Source organism: Aethalodelphis obliquidens, unplaced genomic scaffold (genome assembly GCF_003676395.1).
Source record: "Aethalodelphis obliquidens isolate GAN/ISIS:26980383/991018 unplaced genomic scaffold, ASM367639v1 scaffold28, whole genome shotgun sequence".
NCBI lineage: Eukaryota > Metazoa > Chordata > Mammalia > Artiodactyla > Delphinidae > Aethalodelphis > Aethalodelphis obliquidens.
Genome location: NW_020837972.1, coordinates 8,835,023 through 8,853,792, shown reverse-complemented (window position 1 = coordinate 8,853,792; position 18,770 = coordinate 8,835,023). Strand labels below are relative to the sequence as shown.

General features: G+C 40.3%; 1 protein-coding gene across 6 annotated transcripts in view; it reads left to right on the top strand.

Moving 5' to 3' along the window:
- Nucleotides 1-4,455: 4,455 nt before the first annotated feature.
- HECTD4 (HECT domain E3 ubiquitin protein ligase 4) overlaps nt 4,456-18,770 on the top strand; it is a 190,727-nt gene continuing 176,412 nt past the window's right edge. For 4 of the 6 annotated variants that reach the window (XM_027124618.1, XM_027124622.1, XM_027124617.1 and 1 more), the window contains exon 1: nt 4,567-4,941. In XM_027124618.1, the coding sequence (XP_026980419.1) occupies nt 4,765-4,941 (177 nt within the window). In that variant the 5' untranslated portion in view covers nt 4,567-4,764. Of the gene's footprint in view, nt 4,942-18,770 lie in introns of all 6 variants that reach the window. The other 2 variants (XM_027124619.1, XM_027124620.1) reach the window with 2 other exon arrangements.

The following is an 18,770-nucleotide window of genomic DNA, read 5'->3' as shown; positions in this document are numbered from 1 at the left end:
TATTTTTTTTGGAGGTGATAAAAAGACTATTATTTTAAGGTTTTTCCAGTTTACAGAAAATGGTAAATATTAACTCTATGTAGACTGTGAAAGTTTAGATACATATATTATAATCCCTAGAGTAGCCCCTAAATATAATACAAAGAGATACTAGAAAGGCTAATAGATAAATTAAAACGGAATAATAAAAGTTTTTCAAATAACCAAAAAGAAGGCATCAAAAGAGGACCATAGAAACAAAACACAAAGGGACAAATAGAAAACAGCAAAATGGTAGACGTAAATCCAAGCATATCAATAATTGTATAAAATGTTAATGACTGAGACACTAAAATTAATAGGCAGAGGATGACTGAGTGAATAAAAATAAGACCCTACTACATACGATGAGACATACATAGTAAATATGAACACAGGTGGAAAGTAAACTGTGGGACAATATATACCATGAAAACAGTAAGCATATCAAGACTAAAGTGGCTTTTTAAAACTTCAGATTTAAATAACTATTCAGTATGCAGTCTAAAGACTTTCAGCCTTGGATATGTGCTGTTTTCATTAATTGAAGTGAAGGACGATACAGACTGTCCCCGACCTAGGATGGTTGGACTTATAGATTTTTTGACTTTACAATGGTGCGAAAGTGATATACATGCAGTAGAAACTGAATCTCAGATTTTGAATTTTGATCTTTTTCTGGGCCAGTGATACGCGGTAAGATCCTCTCTCGTGATGCCAGGAAGTGGCAGCAAGCTTCCACTATAGATGAACAACCTATATACTTACAACCATTCAGTATCTGTGCAACCATTCTGTTTTTCACTTTCAGTATAGTATTCAATAAATTACACAAGATATTCAATACTTCATTATAAAAGAGGCTTTGTGTTAGATGAGTTTGCTCAACTGTAGGCTAATGTAAGTGTTCTGAGCACGTTTAAGGTAGGTTGAGCTAAGCTATGATGTTCAGTGAGACTTTCTACTTTTGATATTTTCAGCGTATGATGGGTTTATCAGGGCATAATCCCATCATAGGTCAAGAAAGATCTGTACTTCTTTGGCATTTAGACTCCTGATCTTGAAATATAAACAATATGAGGAGGAGAATTTATTTTGAGCCACACAAGAAGGTTATTTAGATTCCGAAACCTGAGCATTCAAAAACTGATGGTTGCCATTGGATTTGGAAGGTATGAGACAAAATAAGGAAGCTGGGATTATAGAATCAGACAGACCTGGGTTCACATCTGAGATTTGATGTTTACTGTCTGTGAGATATTGAGTAAAGTATTCAACTGTGCATCAGTTTCCTAGCTGAACGTGGGGGTAATAATATCTCCATTCTGTACACCTCCCAGGATTTGACACCTGCTAGGAGCTTAGGAAATGCGTGTGGGATAAATATCATGAAAATGAAATTAACAGTCATTGTAAGGCACATGAGATTGTTGTAACAGTGCAAGGTATATGAATTACTTATTTGGGAGGGAGGCAGTACAGGATGGAGCCAGCTATGTGTTCAAATCTCAGTTCTGCCAATTCCTAGGCAGGTGCAAGTCACTTAATTCTGAGCCTCAGTTCCTTGTAAAATGGGGCTATTAATGAATACTTGGAAGGGTAGTATGATGGTTATATGAGTGGAGACACTTTGATTCCTAGGTGTTCAATAGATTTTTTTTTTTTTTTTGTGGTACGCGGGCCTCTCACTGTTGTGGCCTCTCCCATTGCGGAGCACAGGCTCCGGACGCACAGGCTCAGCGGCCATGGCTCACGGGCCCAGCCGCTCCGCAGCATGTGGGATCCTCCCGGACCGGGGCACGAACCTGTGTCCCCTGTATCGGCAGGCGGACTCTCAACCACTGCGCCACCAGGGCAGCCCTTTTTTTTTTTTTTTTTTTTTTTTTTGCTCTTTTAAAAAGTAGTGCACGCTCTAGGAGAAAACTTGGAAAACATTGCAAAGCCCAAATCACAAATCCTCCAGTCACCTACCTGTAAATGCACTGCTGAGATTCATCCAAATGTTATCAGACATGCTACCTTCCCTGTCTTTCCTTCTACACCTATAGTCATACATCTGTGTAATTTTTAAAATGCAATCATACAGTAAATACAATTAAATTTCAAAATTTCCTTACTATTTTAGCCTGACTTTTTCCATTCACCAATATATCATGAACTTTCACTTGTATTAATATTCTTCATAAACATTATTCTGAATGGCTCCATAATATTCCATGTTATGGATATACCGTTATTATAATTAACCAGTCCCACACTGTTGGATATTTAAACTGATTATAATTTTTCCTCTTACAAACAATACTGAGCTGCACATCCTTGTATGTACATCCTTGACTATGGGTCTGATTATTTCCTTTGGACAACTTCTTCAAAGTTGAATTGCTGGATCAAAGGGTATGCACTTTAATGTTCTAATGTATTCATTCATTCATTCTCTATTAAAACTTTATTTTTTAGAGCAGTTTTAGGTTCACAGAAAAATCGAGAAGGTGCAGAGATTTCCCACATACTCCCTGCTCCCATGCACGCATAGTCTCCCCCATTTTCAACATCCCCTGCCAGAGTGGTACATTTGTTGCAGCTGATGAACCTAACTGACAGGTCATAATCCCTAAAGTCCACAGCTTACACTGTAGCTCCCTCTTGGTGTTGTATATTCTATGGGTTTGGACAAATGTATAATTTCATGTATCCAACATTATGGTATTATACATAATATTTTCACTGCCCTAAAAATCCTCTGTGCTCTGCCTACTCATCCCTATCTTCCCAAATCCACTAGCCACCACTGATGTTTTTATTGTCTCCATAGTTTTGCCTTTTCCAGAATATGACAGAGTTGGAATCATACAGTGTATAGCCTTTTCAGATTGGCTTCTCTAACTTAGTAATGTGCCTTAAAGTTTCTTCCATGTCTTTTCATGGCTTGATAGTCACTTCTTTTTATTTTTATTTATTTAAATATTTATTTATTTTGGCTGCTCTGGATCTTAGTTGCAGCATGCAGGATCTTTGTTGTGGCACGTGGACTTCTTAGTTGCGGCATGAGTGCGGGATCTAGTTCCCCGACCAGGGATTGAACCCAGGCCCCCTGAACTGGGAGCTCGGAGTCTTACCCACTGGGCCACCAGAGAAGTCCCAGGTAGTCATTTCTTTTTAGTGCTGAATAATATTCCATTGTCTGGATGTACCACAGTTTATTTATTTTATTTATTTTTAAAATAAATTTATTTATTTATTTATTTATTTACTTTTGGCTGTGTTGGGTCTTCCTTGCTGTGTATGGGTTTCTCTAGTTGCGATGAGCAGGGGCTGCTGTTAGTTGCGGTGTGTGGGCTTCTCATTGCGGTGGCTTCTCTCGTTGTGGAGCACGGCCTCTAGGCACACGGGCTTTAGTAGTTGTGGCATTCAGGCTCAGTAGTTGTGGCGCATGGGCTTAGTTGCTCCGTGGCATGTGGGATCTTCCCGGACCAGTGATGGAACCCGTGTCCCCTGCATTGGCAGGCGGATTTTTAACCACTGCACCACCAGGGAAGCTCCTGGATGTACCACAGTTTATTTATCCATTCACTTACTGAAGGGCATCTTGGTTAGTTCCAAGTTTTGGCAATTATGAATAAAGCTGCTATAAAGTGCCCTATGCAGGTTTTTTGGTGGACATATGTATTCAAGTACTTTGATACCAAAGAGCGCTTTATTATTATTATTTTTTAAGTATAAAAGCAATACAAAGATAATCTCACCTCAACCATTCCAGGCTGGTCCTACTTTGCGTGGCAATTCACATTAACAATTTGGTACTTATTCTCCCGCACATTTTTCTCTACACACATAGTTCTTTCTTGTTTTAGTAAAAGTGGGATGGCGGGCATATTTTTAAGGTGTATGTCAATCAGTGTTGAATACTGATGGAATATAACAATAGTTTTAACTCCCTCTCGGAGCGTTTATTAAGTGCCAGACATCTGGACATCAAACACTGTGACCCATGCTTTATTTTCACCAGATTTTGAGCGCTTATTGGGTACTAGAATTTGTAGTAAATATGAAGCACCTACCGTGCGCTTCTACCAAGTGCTTATGAACAAATGTGCAGCGCTTATTCTGCGCCAGATTTTTGCACGTATCTCATTTAAATGTGAGAGTGAAAGTGAACCTCCAGGCTCTGCCCGGGGGCCCAGGATGGGGGCTCTGGCCGAAGAGAGAGGAGTGCACACCTGAGCAGGTGGGAGGAGGGGAGGCGGTGCCCTCTTCTCTTGGTGCACTGCAGACCCAGGGCGCCCTCGAATAGCAAGGGGCGTGGGAGGTCACTCTAAGGGGAAGATGCAGTGGCAGGCGAGGCGGAGAAGGTCTTGCTGACCCGGCTGCCCCCGGTCTGCGGGGAGGAGGGCGGGGCCAAACGGGTGGGCGGGACCGGTATTGTCCGCTCCGCGGGGCATGCCGGGAGCTCCGCCCCCAACATGGCGTCTCACTGACAGTTGGCTGCCGAGAGGCAGAGGCGGATCTTGCTCCTCAGGGCGGCGGCGGCGGCGGCGGTGGCGGCGGGGCCAGGGTCTCCGGGGCCAGGGGTGGGAGGATGGCGGCTCGGACCTCCTAGGGCGGAGCTCCACGGGCGAGGCGGCGAGCGGGGTGCTGCAGGCGGGCGCGGCGGCTGCTGCCATGGACTGGTGATCGCGGCGGCTACTGCTCGCGTCTCCCCTGGCCGGGCGGCTGCTCCTCACCGCCAACCCCTCAGCCGGGGCCATGGGCTCGTCGGCGGCCGCGGCGGCTGCGGCGGCGGCGGCCGCGGACTCGGCGCAGTGGCTCTCGGTGAAGGAGGAGACCATCTTCCTGCACGACGGGCTGATCCGGGTCACCGACCTGGCCGAGCTGCCCAGCGAGATTCTCGGGGCCCCGGAGGCCGCCGACACCGACTTGGAGGTGAGCGAGGCTGCCCCCGGCCTCCGCCATCAGATTAGCCCACCCGCGCCGCATTCCCGGGGTCGGGCCCTCTCATCTCCGCTTCACCCCGACCCCGAGGCCCACGAAGGCTGCCCCAGCAGGTGTGTGTGGGCGCCGGGCAGGCAGGTGCGGGCCGCGCCGCGAGTCTGCAGACCACCCGCCTCCCTCCCTCCTCGGGGCCTCAATCCCCGCCGGGGATTTCATTTGTGGGTTCATTTTGAACGTTCCGACTACCAACATTTTATTAGACCATCACCCGGCACGGCCTTGAAGCCCCGGAGGAGCCGCCGCCGCCTCCCGGGCCCGGTCTCCCTTCCCCCACGGACCCCTTGGACGCACTTACAGGGCACACCCAGGCTGCTTAGCTTTGGGGACATTTTAATTTTAACGCTCTACACCCCCCCCCACCTCGTCATTCCCTAGTGCTGTGCGTGTGTGTGTGTATGTGCGCGTGTGTGTTTTGTTTGTTTTTCTCGGGAGAAGGTAGTGGCAGCTGCCGGTCCGCGATGGGCAATCCAGCAACTACTCCGTGTCGTGCCTCGGATTGACACGGGGCCTTTGTCAGGGAAGCGGGCAGTGTGGACAGCGAGGGGGATGCTACAGCGGCCCTCGGTGCGCTATCCGCAAGGGTCACGGGCGTTTTAGGCCGCAAGGCCTTTTTATGAGCTCGGGGGTCGCGGAGAAGCCCAGGCTTAGGAGCCGTGGCAGGTGCAAAAGCAAATCTCAGCAATTGTGCCGCTGGGTTTGGGGGCAGAAGGAAACCAAATATGCTGGATGGATGGGAACTTTCCACCGACTTGTCTTGGTTTCGTGTTTGCCCAGGGGTGGCAGTACTGGCAGGATCGGTTCATCGAGGCACTGCTCCCCCTCCACTTTGTGGGGTGACATTTTGATGTGTAGGTAGCATGGGGTGTCACGAAATTCTTGTTGTCGCAAGGAGGACTTTCTGGGGTAGGGCGCAGAGAGGATGGCTTGTCTACTGGCTATAAACGGAATGCGAGGAATCTTTTGTGTTATGCGGTTTTGCGGGCACTTTGGCTTTCAGCACAACGAACATTTATAGAAATGGATTAAAACCCATTTCTATGTGTTTCTGGAAACGGCAGTGATGGGATCCCGTTGGCGGAGACATTTGGACGTGTCTGAGATGCGAATACGTTCCTCTATATTTTTGTGTCTGGATTTGAAGTTGAAGTTGCGGCTGCGGCATTCCCATTGTGAACTCTTAATGACTTATTTTACAGTCTGGCCACCAAAAAATAAGGCATGTGCAAATTGATAGGGAATTCTGAACATGGAATCATAGTTTTATTATGTCTCATTTGGGCCTTTTCTATGAAAAGCAAGGTGTGTCTGAGTGTCTTATATGCTTAAAAACTCAAGGGGCATTATGCTATGATGGTGGAATCTTTTGATATAATTGGTTCTCTTGTATGTGAAATGAGGAAGGCAGATGCTCTTTGTTCCTTAGAGACAAAGTTCACAGATCCAAAATTTCTATACGTATGTAATTTATTTATTATTAAAAAGTGTAGGATTAGTTAAAAATACCTGAGCTGTTAAGCTGGCTTTCCTAAGATGTTTACTGTACAAATGTACTGAGTAGTTGTCAGGTATTTCCACAGATGAATGATTTAATAGAAAGAATCTCTCTGGCCTGGAAGATTTTTTAAAAACTTAAAAAAAATTTTTATGGTCTGACCTCTCAGAAACCAATATGTATACGGGTGATAAACATTTCTGAATGTAGTCAGAACTTTTTTCATTTCTTTCCATATGTTATACAGGCAACATAGTATCAGGAGAAATAGCTAAGAATGTTTTTGTGGCTGTTAGGTTTGTGTTTTGCATATTTAATGATAATAATATTGAGTAAGTGTATCCTATGTGTCAGGCATTGTTTTACTAAATTCTCCAAGGGATCCTGGTTTAAAAAAGAGTGGGGAGGGATCCTGGTAGCTAAATATTGTTACCTGTTGTAACAGTTGTAAATATTGTACCCATGTACAGGTAAGGCAAGTAAAGTACAGAGCAGGTATGCAACTTGCTCAAGATCACACATAGTTGGAGAAGAGAGCCTGGACTTTAACCCAGGTCTGTTTGGCCTCAAGCATATCTGCTCCTAATCATAATATTCCACTACCTTCATGCATGTATGATACTCATATTTGTAATTGTTTTAAGTTTAGTAACTGGGTAAAGATAGGGTAATAAACAGGTATCTTTATTTCCTTTCTAGTGACTTACTCTTTTTACATCTGAGGAAGATTAGAGGTTCATCAACTTTTTAAAAACTAACTTTTGAAATGCTACTACCCCTGTGAGGCTCTTCCAAGCCTCTCCTTCCACTGGACATCTGGGTGAAAGTGACCAATTTTTACAGGATTTTATAGTTATATAGAATCTTTAAGTTAACAATTTTGGATTAAGAAAGATGAGACTCAAACTGAGGTGACTAATTTATGATTGGCAACCTTAACGCGTAAGACTGCACTAGCTGCAATAGAGTCTCAGAATTTTAGAGCAAGGAGGAACCTTAGAGATACTTGTTTCCCTCATTTTAGAGAGAAGTTATCTGAGATCAGGAGAGGTTTTGGCTTGGTAGCATAGCTAGTTATGGCAGGACAAGTGACTAGACCCTGGCTTTCCTGGCTTTGAATTCCAGTGTTCTTTTCGCTATGTAAGTGCTGCTCAAAGATAAATGTGAATCCGAAAAAAGAACCCATCCTAAGAGGTAGATCAGCGTTAACTTAGCATTTTAATTTAAGCAATAGCAGAGGATTGGAATTAAAAATTTTCTTCTCAGTGAATTTCAAAGGGAAGGTTTTTTTGTTTGTCTTTCAGTCAATAGTGTTTAATCAACAAATTCATTAACAAGTGTTTGTGGAATTCAGAGGTGAGCTGAGCCCACTGTCGTGGGTGTTGGGGACATAGCAGGGGATAAAATAAAATCCTTGTTCTTAAAAAAGCTTTTTTTTTAGTGGGGGATATAGACGATAACAAATTGTCAAATATAGGACATGTGAATAATATGTCAAATGATAAGTGCTATGGAGAAAAGTATAGCTGGGTAAGAGGGATGGAGAGTAATGGTGTGGGGAAGGGTCTGTTTTACATACAGTGGACCGGAAAGGAAAGACCAGGATGGCATTTGACACCTGAAAGAAATGAGAGTGTACCATATGGCTACTGGGGGGAGCACATCCCAGACAGAGGACAGCAAGAGCCAAGTCCCTGAGAGGGAAGCAACCTTAGCATCCTTAGTGTGGAGCTCTGAGCCCAGTAAGCAAAGGGGGAAAGGAGAGTGAGTGATAGGAGATGGAGGCCAGGTCTGCAGATCAAGTAGGGCCTTGTAGGTAAGGACTTTGAATCTACTTGAGCAGATTAAAGATGCAGAGTGAAGCTCTTTCTTGGCCTTTGAAATAGCTATCTGTGTTTAATTTTATGTTTTTGGCAAAAAGTGAAAGCATGCAGGAAATTAGTTTTTAAGTGTTGAAATAAATATAAATTCAAGAGAAATAAAAAAGCAATAGCTCAAAAATGGCAAATATTATTGAATTTTGCATTACATTTCATAGACTATTAGTCTTTTTAAAATTAAGGTAATTTACAAGAAAAAAGCATTAGTTTCTTTGTGGAAGTTCCAAAAGAATTCAGCTTCCTGTCTCATTTTTCTTTACAAATTCCAGGTGGGGACAGGCGTCATACATCTGGATGTTGATAGAGAAGCTAATTGACTTGCTCAAGGTGGCCAAGATATTTTTTACTCCGTAGTTTAGATTAATTTTGAACCCAAGCATTTTCGTTAGTGTTTCTCATCTTTCATTGTGTTTGTTTATAAGGACCCCCCACCACCCGCCCCATTCAAAGACTTGAACATGTATGTTCATGGAAGCTTTATCTGTGTTTGCCAAAAACTGGAAATAATCAAAATGTCCATCAACAAGTGAATGGATAAACAGGTGTGGTACATCCGTATAATGGAATACTAAGCAATAGAAATGAATGAGTTGTTGATACTGACAACTTGGATTTATGCTGAGTGGAAGAACCCAGTCATACAAGAGTGCATACTGTAAGATTCCATTTATATGATGTTCTAGGAAGTGTAAACTAATCTGTAGTTATGGAAAGCATCTGCTTTCCATAGACGATAACAAATTGTCAAATATAGGACATGTGAATAATATGTCAAATGATAAGTGCTATGGAGAAACGTATAGCTGGGTAAGAGGGATGGAGAGTAATGGTGTGGGGAAGGGCTCTGTTTTACATACAGTGGACTGGAAAGGAAAGACCAGGATGGCATTTGAGACCTGAAAGAAATGAGAGTGTACCATATGGCTACTGGGGGGAGCACATCCCAGACGGAGGACAGCAAGAGCCAAGTCCCTGAGAGGGAAGCATCCTTAGCATCCTTAGTGTGGGGCTCTGAGCCCAGTAAGCAAAGGGGGAAAGGAGAGTGAGTGATAGGAGATGGAGGCCAGGTCTGCAGATCAAGTAGGGCCTTGCCAGTGGCTGCCTGGGGATGAAGGCAGGCAGGAAGGGTTGGGAGAAAGGATTACAGAGGTGCATGAGGAAACTTTTGGGGTGATGGCAATGTTCCCTATTTTGATTGTGGTGATGGTTTCATGTTGTATGTATACATACGTTGAAACTCCTGAAATTGTACACTTTAAATATGTGTAGTTTATTGTATGCCAGTTATAGTTCAGTAAAACAAAACCCGCAGAAGCCCAGAATGCTTTACTGATGTGAAAAAGGCTCAATAGGTCTTTGGGTTTGTTTTTTGTTTTTAATCATGTAAGGGAAGGAACCTTTGGGTTTGGAGGTCATCAGCTTAAATAGTCAAGGCTTTGAATACTTATGTTACACTTAAGTGAAAGCTTTGAGGTGATATTTAAATTCATAAATGTTGATCTGTTCTCCTAGGAGGATACTACCACCTGTTCATCCTTTGGTCAGAATTCTTTGGAAAGTGTTTAGGTACTTTTAGAGAATTCCAAATTCTAGATTTGGAAGAGTTAATGAATAAATGAATAAACTGCCTCTGTTCACTAACAGAATTAATTATCAGGTAATTAATGAGCACTAGAATAAGAGTCGCTGAATCTTGGTACAGTGTTCTGTGACCTCAGCAAATGGCTCAAAATTTCTCAGGTGAAAGAATATAAAAAAAGAATGTATATATGTTTATAACTGAGTCACTCTGCTGTCCAGCAGAAATTAGCACAACATGGTAAATCAACTATTCTTCAATAAAAAAAAAAAAAAGGAAAAAAAAAGTTCTCGGGTATGACTGGCTAGCTGTAAAGTTAGGACGAAGTATTTGAAGACTGTGGGAGGCAGTATTGCCTAGAGGTTAAAGTCAGGTTTAAAGAGTCAGACTGGGATTGAAACTCTAGCTCTGCCCGTGACCTTGGGCAAGTTCAATTACCTTTAATAATCCCTGGTTTCTTCCACTGCAACTTCTTTGTCATCATTGTCACCACCTCTACCACCACGAGGACAACAGTGTCAGCATATTGCATGCCAGGCTCTGTGCTAAGCACTTCCCACCCGTTATCTCATTTAATCCTCACTGCAACTTCATGAGGTTGGTACTATTGTCATCTTTATTTTACAAATAAGGAAGCCATGGCACAGAAGTGAAGTTGATGAAGGTCATACGGTTACTAGTAAAGCTGAGGCTGAAATAGATCTGTCTGATTCCAGCCCAGGGTCGAGGCTTCAAAACCATTGTTAGACTGCCTAGTCATCTGTAAGAGGGGGATAATAATAGGGTTAACGTAAGGATTAGTTAAGGATGGTTGTGATTATGTACTTACAGTGTATGAACTCTCTTTGGAAGGTGCTGTGTTGCTGAGAAGTTATTTTATGTATATTCAGTTAGCTGCCCAGTGTATATGAAAGCAAAACTATCCCATCAACAAATTTTTTTTCCTAGTAGTGAATAGTGGAGATAGTGCTTTTTTGGTGTGATCCCTTTGGAATTTTCTTCCTTCCCAGTTTGTTTGGAATCTGGCTGGCAGATGAGATAATAGTCTTCATTTCAGTTTTCCTCCAATTGTATGCCTAGGGTCTTGCTAAATAAATCAGTTTTGATTATTATCTGTCTTCTTGGCTTCCATATTGGCTGCCATAAAATACCACCTGTTGGCCAGGGCTACTGGGGGGATTGTCATGCACGTGTTCTTTCCTAAGTCATATAAGGTACCTGTGGTGATAATTATGAAAGGACTGTCAGTTCCTGAAGGTGCCCCATGCTTTCTCCTCCCTCCACCCCTCTTTCTGGCTTGTTTTACAGTGGTGATGGTGGGGTGAACACAAGGAGTATAGTCTGCTTTGCAAGATGTTTAGTCAATAGTTGTAGACAAATGTAAATAACAGCAGGTGATCAACTATGGGACAAATGCATAATTACTTCAGAAGGAGAGAAGACTGCAGAAATTGTATCACTATTACTTTGATGCTGCATTGTTAACATTTTTATGTATTCATTAAGTTCTTTAAAAACCAATACATAAATACATTCTTATAAAAAAATGCAGGTTAAACTGAAGTTCCTTTTGACTACCATCACTAGTCCTGTTTCCATCTACTCCCCACCCTGGTTAAATCAATGATAAATTTTTTTGGTATATTCTTCAAGACCATTGTTGAATGTGTATGTTTATGTGTGGGGTGTGGGGTGTGTGTGTGTGTGTGTGTGTGTACATAACACTTTTTATTATTTTTTCTTTTTTGCGTAATAGATTTGATTCTAGGGACTTCCCTGGTGGTCCAGTGGTTGAGACTTTGCCTTCCAATGCAGGGGGTGTGGGTTCAGTCTCTGGTTGGGGAGCTAGGATCCCACATGCCTTGCGGCCAAAAAAACAAAACATAAAACAGAAGTCATATTGTAACAGATTCAATTAAGACTTTAAAAATGGTCCACATGAAAAAAAAAAAAGATTTGATGCTAGAAATATCATTCTATAACTTGCTTCTTAGATTCAATGATATGTTTTGATTTTTCTATGTCTCCACATATAGATCTATTGCAATTTTTAAGTGCTGTACAAGACTCCGGAAATACCATAGCTTATTTAGCCATTCTCCTACTGATGAGTGTGTTAGTTTCCTGTTGCAATGCTAACACACTATTACAAACTTAGTGGCTTAACACAACACAAACTTATTCTCTTACATTTCTGGAGATCAGAAGTCCTAAATGAGTCACATTGGGTTAAAGTCAGGTGTTGGCAGATCTGGTTCCTTCCGGAGGCTCTAGGGGAGAATGCATTCCCTTGCCTCTTTCACAGCTTCTAGTGGCCACCTGTATTCCTTGGCTTGTGGCTCCTTCCTCGAACCTTTAAAGTATATCACCCTCGTCTCTGATCTGTCATCATGTCATTTTCTCCTCTCACTGATTCCTCTTGCATGCCTTTTACAAGGACCCTTGTGATTACATTTAGAGCCCACCCGGATAATCCAGGGTAATCTCCGCATCTCAGGATCCTTAATTTCATCACATCTGCAAAGTCCCTTTTGCCATCTAAGGTCACATTCACAGGTTCCAGGGATTAGGATGTGGACATCTTGGCAAGGAGGGGTGGTGGTTATTATTCAGCTTACCACGATGGTTATTTTTGTTGTTTGAAATTCAGTTTTTCACTATTAAAAATGGTCCTTCAGTGCACATCCTTGCATGCCTATTTGTGCATATGTGGGAGTATTTCTCTAGAGCAGATCCTGAGAAGTAGAATTGCTGAGTCATAGGTGACCATTTTACATTTGAAGAGACACTGCCAAATTGCTCTCCACAGTGGCTTACACCAATTCATACTCCCAAGTAACAGTGCTTGATAGGACCTCTTTCCCTCACACCCTCATAGAGACCATTTTAGAACTTATGGATTTGCTTAAATTTATCATTTGCTTAAGTCAATGGCTTTCACTCCAAAAGATCAGTCCAATAGATACAGTTGGGTACCTGGACCTGCATGCCAAATCATGCTCAGCTGAAAGAAGCCAGGGTTTTCTGTTATTGCTGCCTGGCTGTTATCACTTCACTTCAGAGGACTTCTCTTGTGGCTTGATCGCCTTCGCCTCCTGGCATGTACTCATGTTAGTCAGTAATCCAGTTAATACAGACTATGTCCATATATAGGCAGGAGAGAACAACAACTTTGTATTCTGATGGTCTGGGGATGCTGCCAGAGGCCAGCAGAGCCAGGGAGCTGCCCACCCTGGGAAGAGATGCACTGGCCCCTGAAGTGTGTTCAGAGTGCATAGCATTTGTTAGGCAGACTATCTGGACTCAGATTGTCTTAAAATTTTCTCTCTTATATGCCAGTATAAGGAGTAATTCTATGTTTTTCTGACCTATATAGAAAATAATTGATAGTTCATTATATATATATATATTTTTTTGCGGTACGCGGGCCTCTCACTGTTGTGGCCTCTCCCGTTGCGGAGCACAGGCTCCAGATGCACAGGCTCAGCGGCCGTGGCTCACGGGCCCAGCTGCTCCGCAGCATGTGGGATCTTCCTGGATTGGGGCACGAACCCGTGTCCCCTGCATCGGCAGGCGGACTCTCAACCACTGTGCCACCAGGGAAGCCCAGTTCATTATATTTTTATGCTGTCAGAACTTTTTTGATTATAAAGAAGTAACACATGGATGTTGTAGAAAATGGAGAAAGCACTAAAGGTGTAAAAGAGAAAAGAAATATCCTTTGATTGCATTATCCAGAAATAGCCATATTAACTAATTTTTTTACTATTTCCTTCTTAAATTCACATTTATATATATTATTATAAATAAACCCAAAAGATTTTTAGTGTTTGGAGTGTCATTTTCTTCTTTTTCTTTTTTGCAGTGTTATTTTCTTGATAAAGTTTGGTAAATTACAAATTTGTGGTAATTATTAAAGTGTGTTTCAATCAACTATACTTCAATAAAAAATTTTTTTAAAAATTTAAAAGCAGGGACTTCCCTGGTGGCGCAGTGGTTAAGAATCTGCCTACCAATGCAGGGGACACGGGTTCAAGCCCTGGTCCAGGAAGATCCCACATGCCGCGGAGCAACTAAGCCCGTGAGCCACAACTGCTGAACCTGCGCTCTAGAGCCCGCGAGCCACAACTACTGAAACCCACTCACCTAGAGCCCAAGCTCCGCAACAAGAGAAGCCACTGCAATGAGAAGCCTGCACACCGCAACGAAGAGTAGCCCCCCGCTTGCTGCAACTAGAGAAAGCCCACACGCAGCAGCGAAAACCCAACACAGTCAAAAATAAATAAATAAATGAAAATTAAAAAAAAAATTAAAAGCAACAATAACAACAAAAAAGTGTGTTCTTGCAACCTGTTATTATTGGCAGTTTATAATTAAAAAGGATTTTTATAGTGCTGTTATAATTCCCCTCCCAATAATGTTGAATATTTGTGTGGAGCTTTGAGTTTATGAAGTGCTATTAAGCATAGTTGTAGAATAATTAATTAATGTTCCATGATGGGACACTTTGAAGTGGACACAACTTGAATCCCTGGTGTTTCTACTGAAACCTGCAGTCGGCTGAATTACCAGGTCAGAGCACAACGTGTAGCAATTTTAGATTAACAACAAAGAGATACATAATTTGCAAACTATTTTATGCAAATTGTAGGTTTAGCAACACTAATAACTACAGATGTGTGGTTCAAGTAGTGGTTTTATACCAAACAAAATATTAACATTCAGCTTGTATTTGTAATGGATCTTTTCTGTGTTTACTGTATTTTCTTTGAGCTCTGTGGTTTGCTTTACTGATTTCAAATGAACCAAGTCTCATATAAAAGATACAGCTATTTACAGGACAGACTAGAAAATCTGGACCTCCTATTTCTATTGATATATTTGCTTTTCTTACTCCTGAAATAGAATCATTAAGAATGTTAAAGGAGAATCTATCAACATATTTTCATCAAAACAGTGGCCTATAATAGAATAATTACCTTCTTTATTTCTTGATACTGATTCCTTCCTGATCATCCAGTTGTGGTGTGGCTGAAAGACAACTTACTGGTTTGTTTAATCTAGAAAGGAGCAAAATGGGTGGTGGAAAGGTAAAAATACATTTGGGGAACTTTGGAGGGAGAATTTTTTTGGATGAGCTTATAATAAAAGTTTGCTTTCCGTCAGGGATTCTGAACCTAAATAGAATTCAGGGCGGTCTGTGAACTTGGATGGGAAAAATTATATGTTTATTTACACATACCTTTAGCTAGAATGCAGCATTTCCTTCTATTATGAATGTAGTCAACAAACTCTAGTAGTATTGGCAGTACCTGTGACCTTGTAACCAGTAGAAATCATAGATATTTTCATATCATATTACATTTGTTGAACATATCTTGAAATACTGTTTATGCTCATCTCACCACCACTTAGAAATTATGGCAAGTATTAGATCTTGTTATTCAATGTACTAATAGTGAAGTTCCTATGTTGATATCACAAATTTGTTTCTTAAAGTATTTTGGTACCTGTATTTTAGTATACTGTAATTGGTTTCTTATAATTCTGTGTATTTTGTTTTATGCATTTAAAAATGTAACTGGAGAAGGGTTGGTAAGCATCACCAAACTTGTGAAGGTTAGAGGCCCCTGAGATAGACTCTCTTTCTGCCAGCATCTCTCCCTTTTTTGGTCGAAGTTTGCTGACGACTAGCATAGTTTGCAATTGTTTGAAAGAAAAGTGAACCACATTTTGGAAAATCCCTTCTGTGGTAGAATATGTTATTCTTCTACAGTTTTTCCCATTATCTACTAACTGTAAACTATTAGCGAATAATAATTTTCTTGGGTAATCTGATCTTTGCCTATTTGCTAAATGTGGTATCATTAACCAGGAAACTATTTTTCTTAAGAAAATTAAATACTTGCTAAAAAGTGACAAACAGTTCTTTTGAAATAGAACAATTTTTTGTTCACCAAATATTTTGGTTTTTTCCCCCTTGTCTGGTCAACTGAAACTATGGGAATAAAAATTCATCAACATACTTTATATTGGTATCTTATACTGCTAATAATGAACCGTTTTAAACAGGTGGCCTCAAGCAGTAACAGTTGGTATCCCAGGAGAACATTATTTTTCACGTTGGAAATTCATTTTGCTTTCATCTTCTCCATAGAGTACTGTTATGTGATTTTGGTTTCATTTATTGTTCAAATTGTTATTTTATGCTTGAATTGTCAAAGTTTAGCAGTTTTACTTAAGTAGCCACAAGAACTGTGCTGTCCAGTGGGTAGCTACTACCCACATGTGGCTATTGAGCCCTCGAAATGTGGCTCGTCAGAAGTGAAGTGTGCTGAAAGTGTAAAAGACACATCAGATTTTGAAGACTTCACACAAAAAGGATGTAAAATATATCCCTAATAATATTTAAATGGATTAAATGTTGAAATGGTAATATTTTGGATATGATGGGTTAAATATGTTATTTAAATTAAAATATACTAAAATTAATTTCATCTATTTCTTTTTACCTTTTTAAATGTGGCTACTGGAAAATATTAATTTCCATATGTGTTTCACCTATTTCCATATGTGTTTCACCTATTTCTGTTGGCCAGTGCTTCTGTATACGGAGGGCAGCAAGCTATGGTCCTCATGGTCATATCCAGCTGTCTGTTTTTGTAAATAAAGTTTAATTGGAACATAACCAGTACATTCATTTACATATTATCTGCCTTCATGCTACAATGCAGAATTGAGTATTTGTGACAGAGACCTTATGACCAGCAAGCCTTCCAGGGGCTTCCATATATACTATTTTCATTTCATCTTTTCAGTGGCTCCATGAGGCAGTAGAGGAGATATTTATTATTTTAGGAAAAAAGGCTTAGAGAAGCAAAATGATTTGTACAAGGTCATATAATTAGGACTCTTTCATTTCTTGAGTGATTTTCCACTATACCTCTGCTTTAGGTTGCACTTGATCTTAATAACCTATTGTCTCTGAGACAGTAGTTAATGGCAGCTATTTTAAATAAGAACTACGCAGCCCAATCTACACGTGGCTGCCAGAGTAATCTTCCTAAAGCAGTTATGTTACTTTCTTGCTCAAATCTTCAGTGGCTTCCCATTTCCTGCAAAATAAGATAATAATTCAACGTAGCTATGCTTTGGCTCCATCTACCTTTCTAGTCTTATATCATTAATCCTTGCCCACCCCCCCCCACCTTTCCCCATGTTTTACAAACTCACCACATTTACTCCTACAACCTTGGTTTAAGGGGTTCCATTGCCCTGGGGTACCCCATCTCCACCTTTGGAACACTACCCTTTATCCTTCATGTGGCAGATCAAATGCCACTCCTCAATGAAATTTTCATGATGCCTACAGTTAGCAGCAGTCATACTCTCTTCTGTATCTCCATAGCACTGCCTTATATATATTAAAGTTATTTATTTGCATCTTGATCACCCTTACTATATTATAAGCTCTTTGAGAACAGCCATTTCATATTGTATGTTTAGTACCTACTAATATAGTAGGAGCTCCAACTTTGGATATTGATTGAACTGAATGTTAAAAGGGGCATTTAAAATGTGTGAAAGAGTGTGATTTAATGAATAATATCATAAGTTGAGGACATAGGTGAGGAAAAATTCATTAATAGAGAATAAGAATAGATAGTTATTTTTGGTGAACTAAAAGTAGTTCAGGTGAGACTTTAGGAATTTTAATAATTGCAGTTATGCTTTGCATTTTAGATACGAAGAGAGAACACATCCCAACAGTTGTCGTAAATGTTGTTAATGCTTGAATGTGGATAATATGGGGTTAAGACCTTTGATTTTGTGTAGAGCATAATGAATTTTGCGTAGAGAATGATGGATTCCCAAGAGATTTCTGAAAACCGCTAGATTAGAGGGAGTCAATTGAAAATACCTGGTTTTGCTCATCATTCGAAAAATCTTAATGAATTGGAATGAATTTTTGTTTAACTTAGTTGTTCTACAGTTAGGTAGTGAACTTGAGCACTGTTGTGTATATTTGGAACATTTTCATGTAGAGATTTTTTTTTTCAGGGCTTTCAGTCAGCTGTGTCCATTTACCAGCTTTTATTGAGTGGCAGTGTCTTAAGGACTGAACTGTCACAAAAGTTATAGGATTTAGCATAATCTAGTTACTGATTAGCATAATAAGGCTTGTAGTCATAATTTAAAACATTACAAAATGCTTAAAATTTTAAAAATTAAAATGTTAGAATTTTAGAAAATTTGCAAAATGTAAAAACAGTATAAAGAAGAAAATAATATTACCACCTAGAGATGAGTTTAGTTTATATTTTAATGTGTTTCCCTTCAGACTTTTTTCTATGCATGTACACTTACACTTCTGTCTCATGTACCAGAGAATATAATTTTAAATACCTGCATAGATATTAAAGTCTGCATGGTATTTCATTATATGGATGTTCAATGATTTATTTACCCATTCCTCTATTGTCGGATATTTAGTCAATTCTGTTGAAAAGTTTTTAAAATTAGGGAAGTGGTTTTATAAATAGTGAGATTCTTCTCTTTAAGTATGCTACGACACACATGTATGACCATCTAGGTTTATTTACCATAAGTTAGAATGAGAAACTTCAGAACTGTGCCATAACTGTATAAATTGATAGGATTGTTTCACTGTTTAATTGTACATTTTTATATGCATAATCAAGTTCATATTTCTGATCATGTAAGTAATACATAAATTACATGTGAAGTCTGTGGATTCATTAGGTGCTTTACTAAAAATTTTAGAAAAGCAACACATGGTTCAAAATTC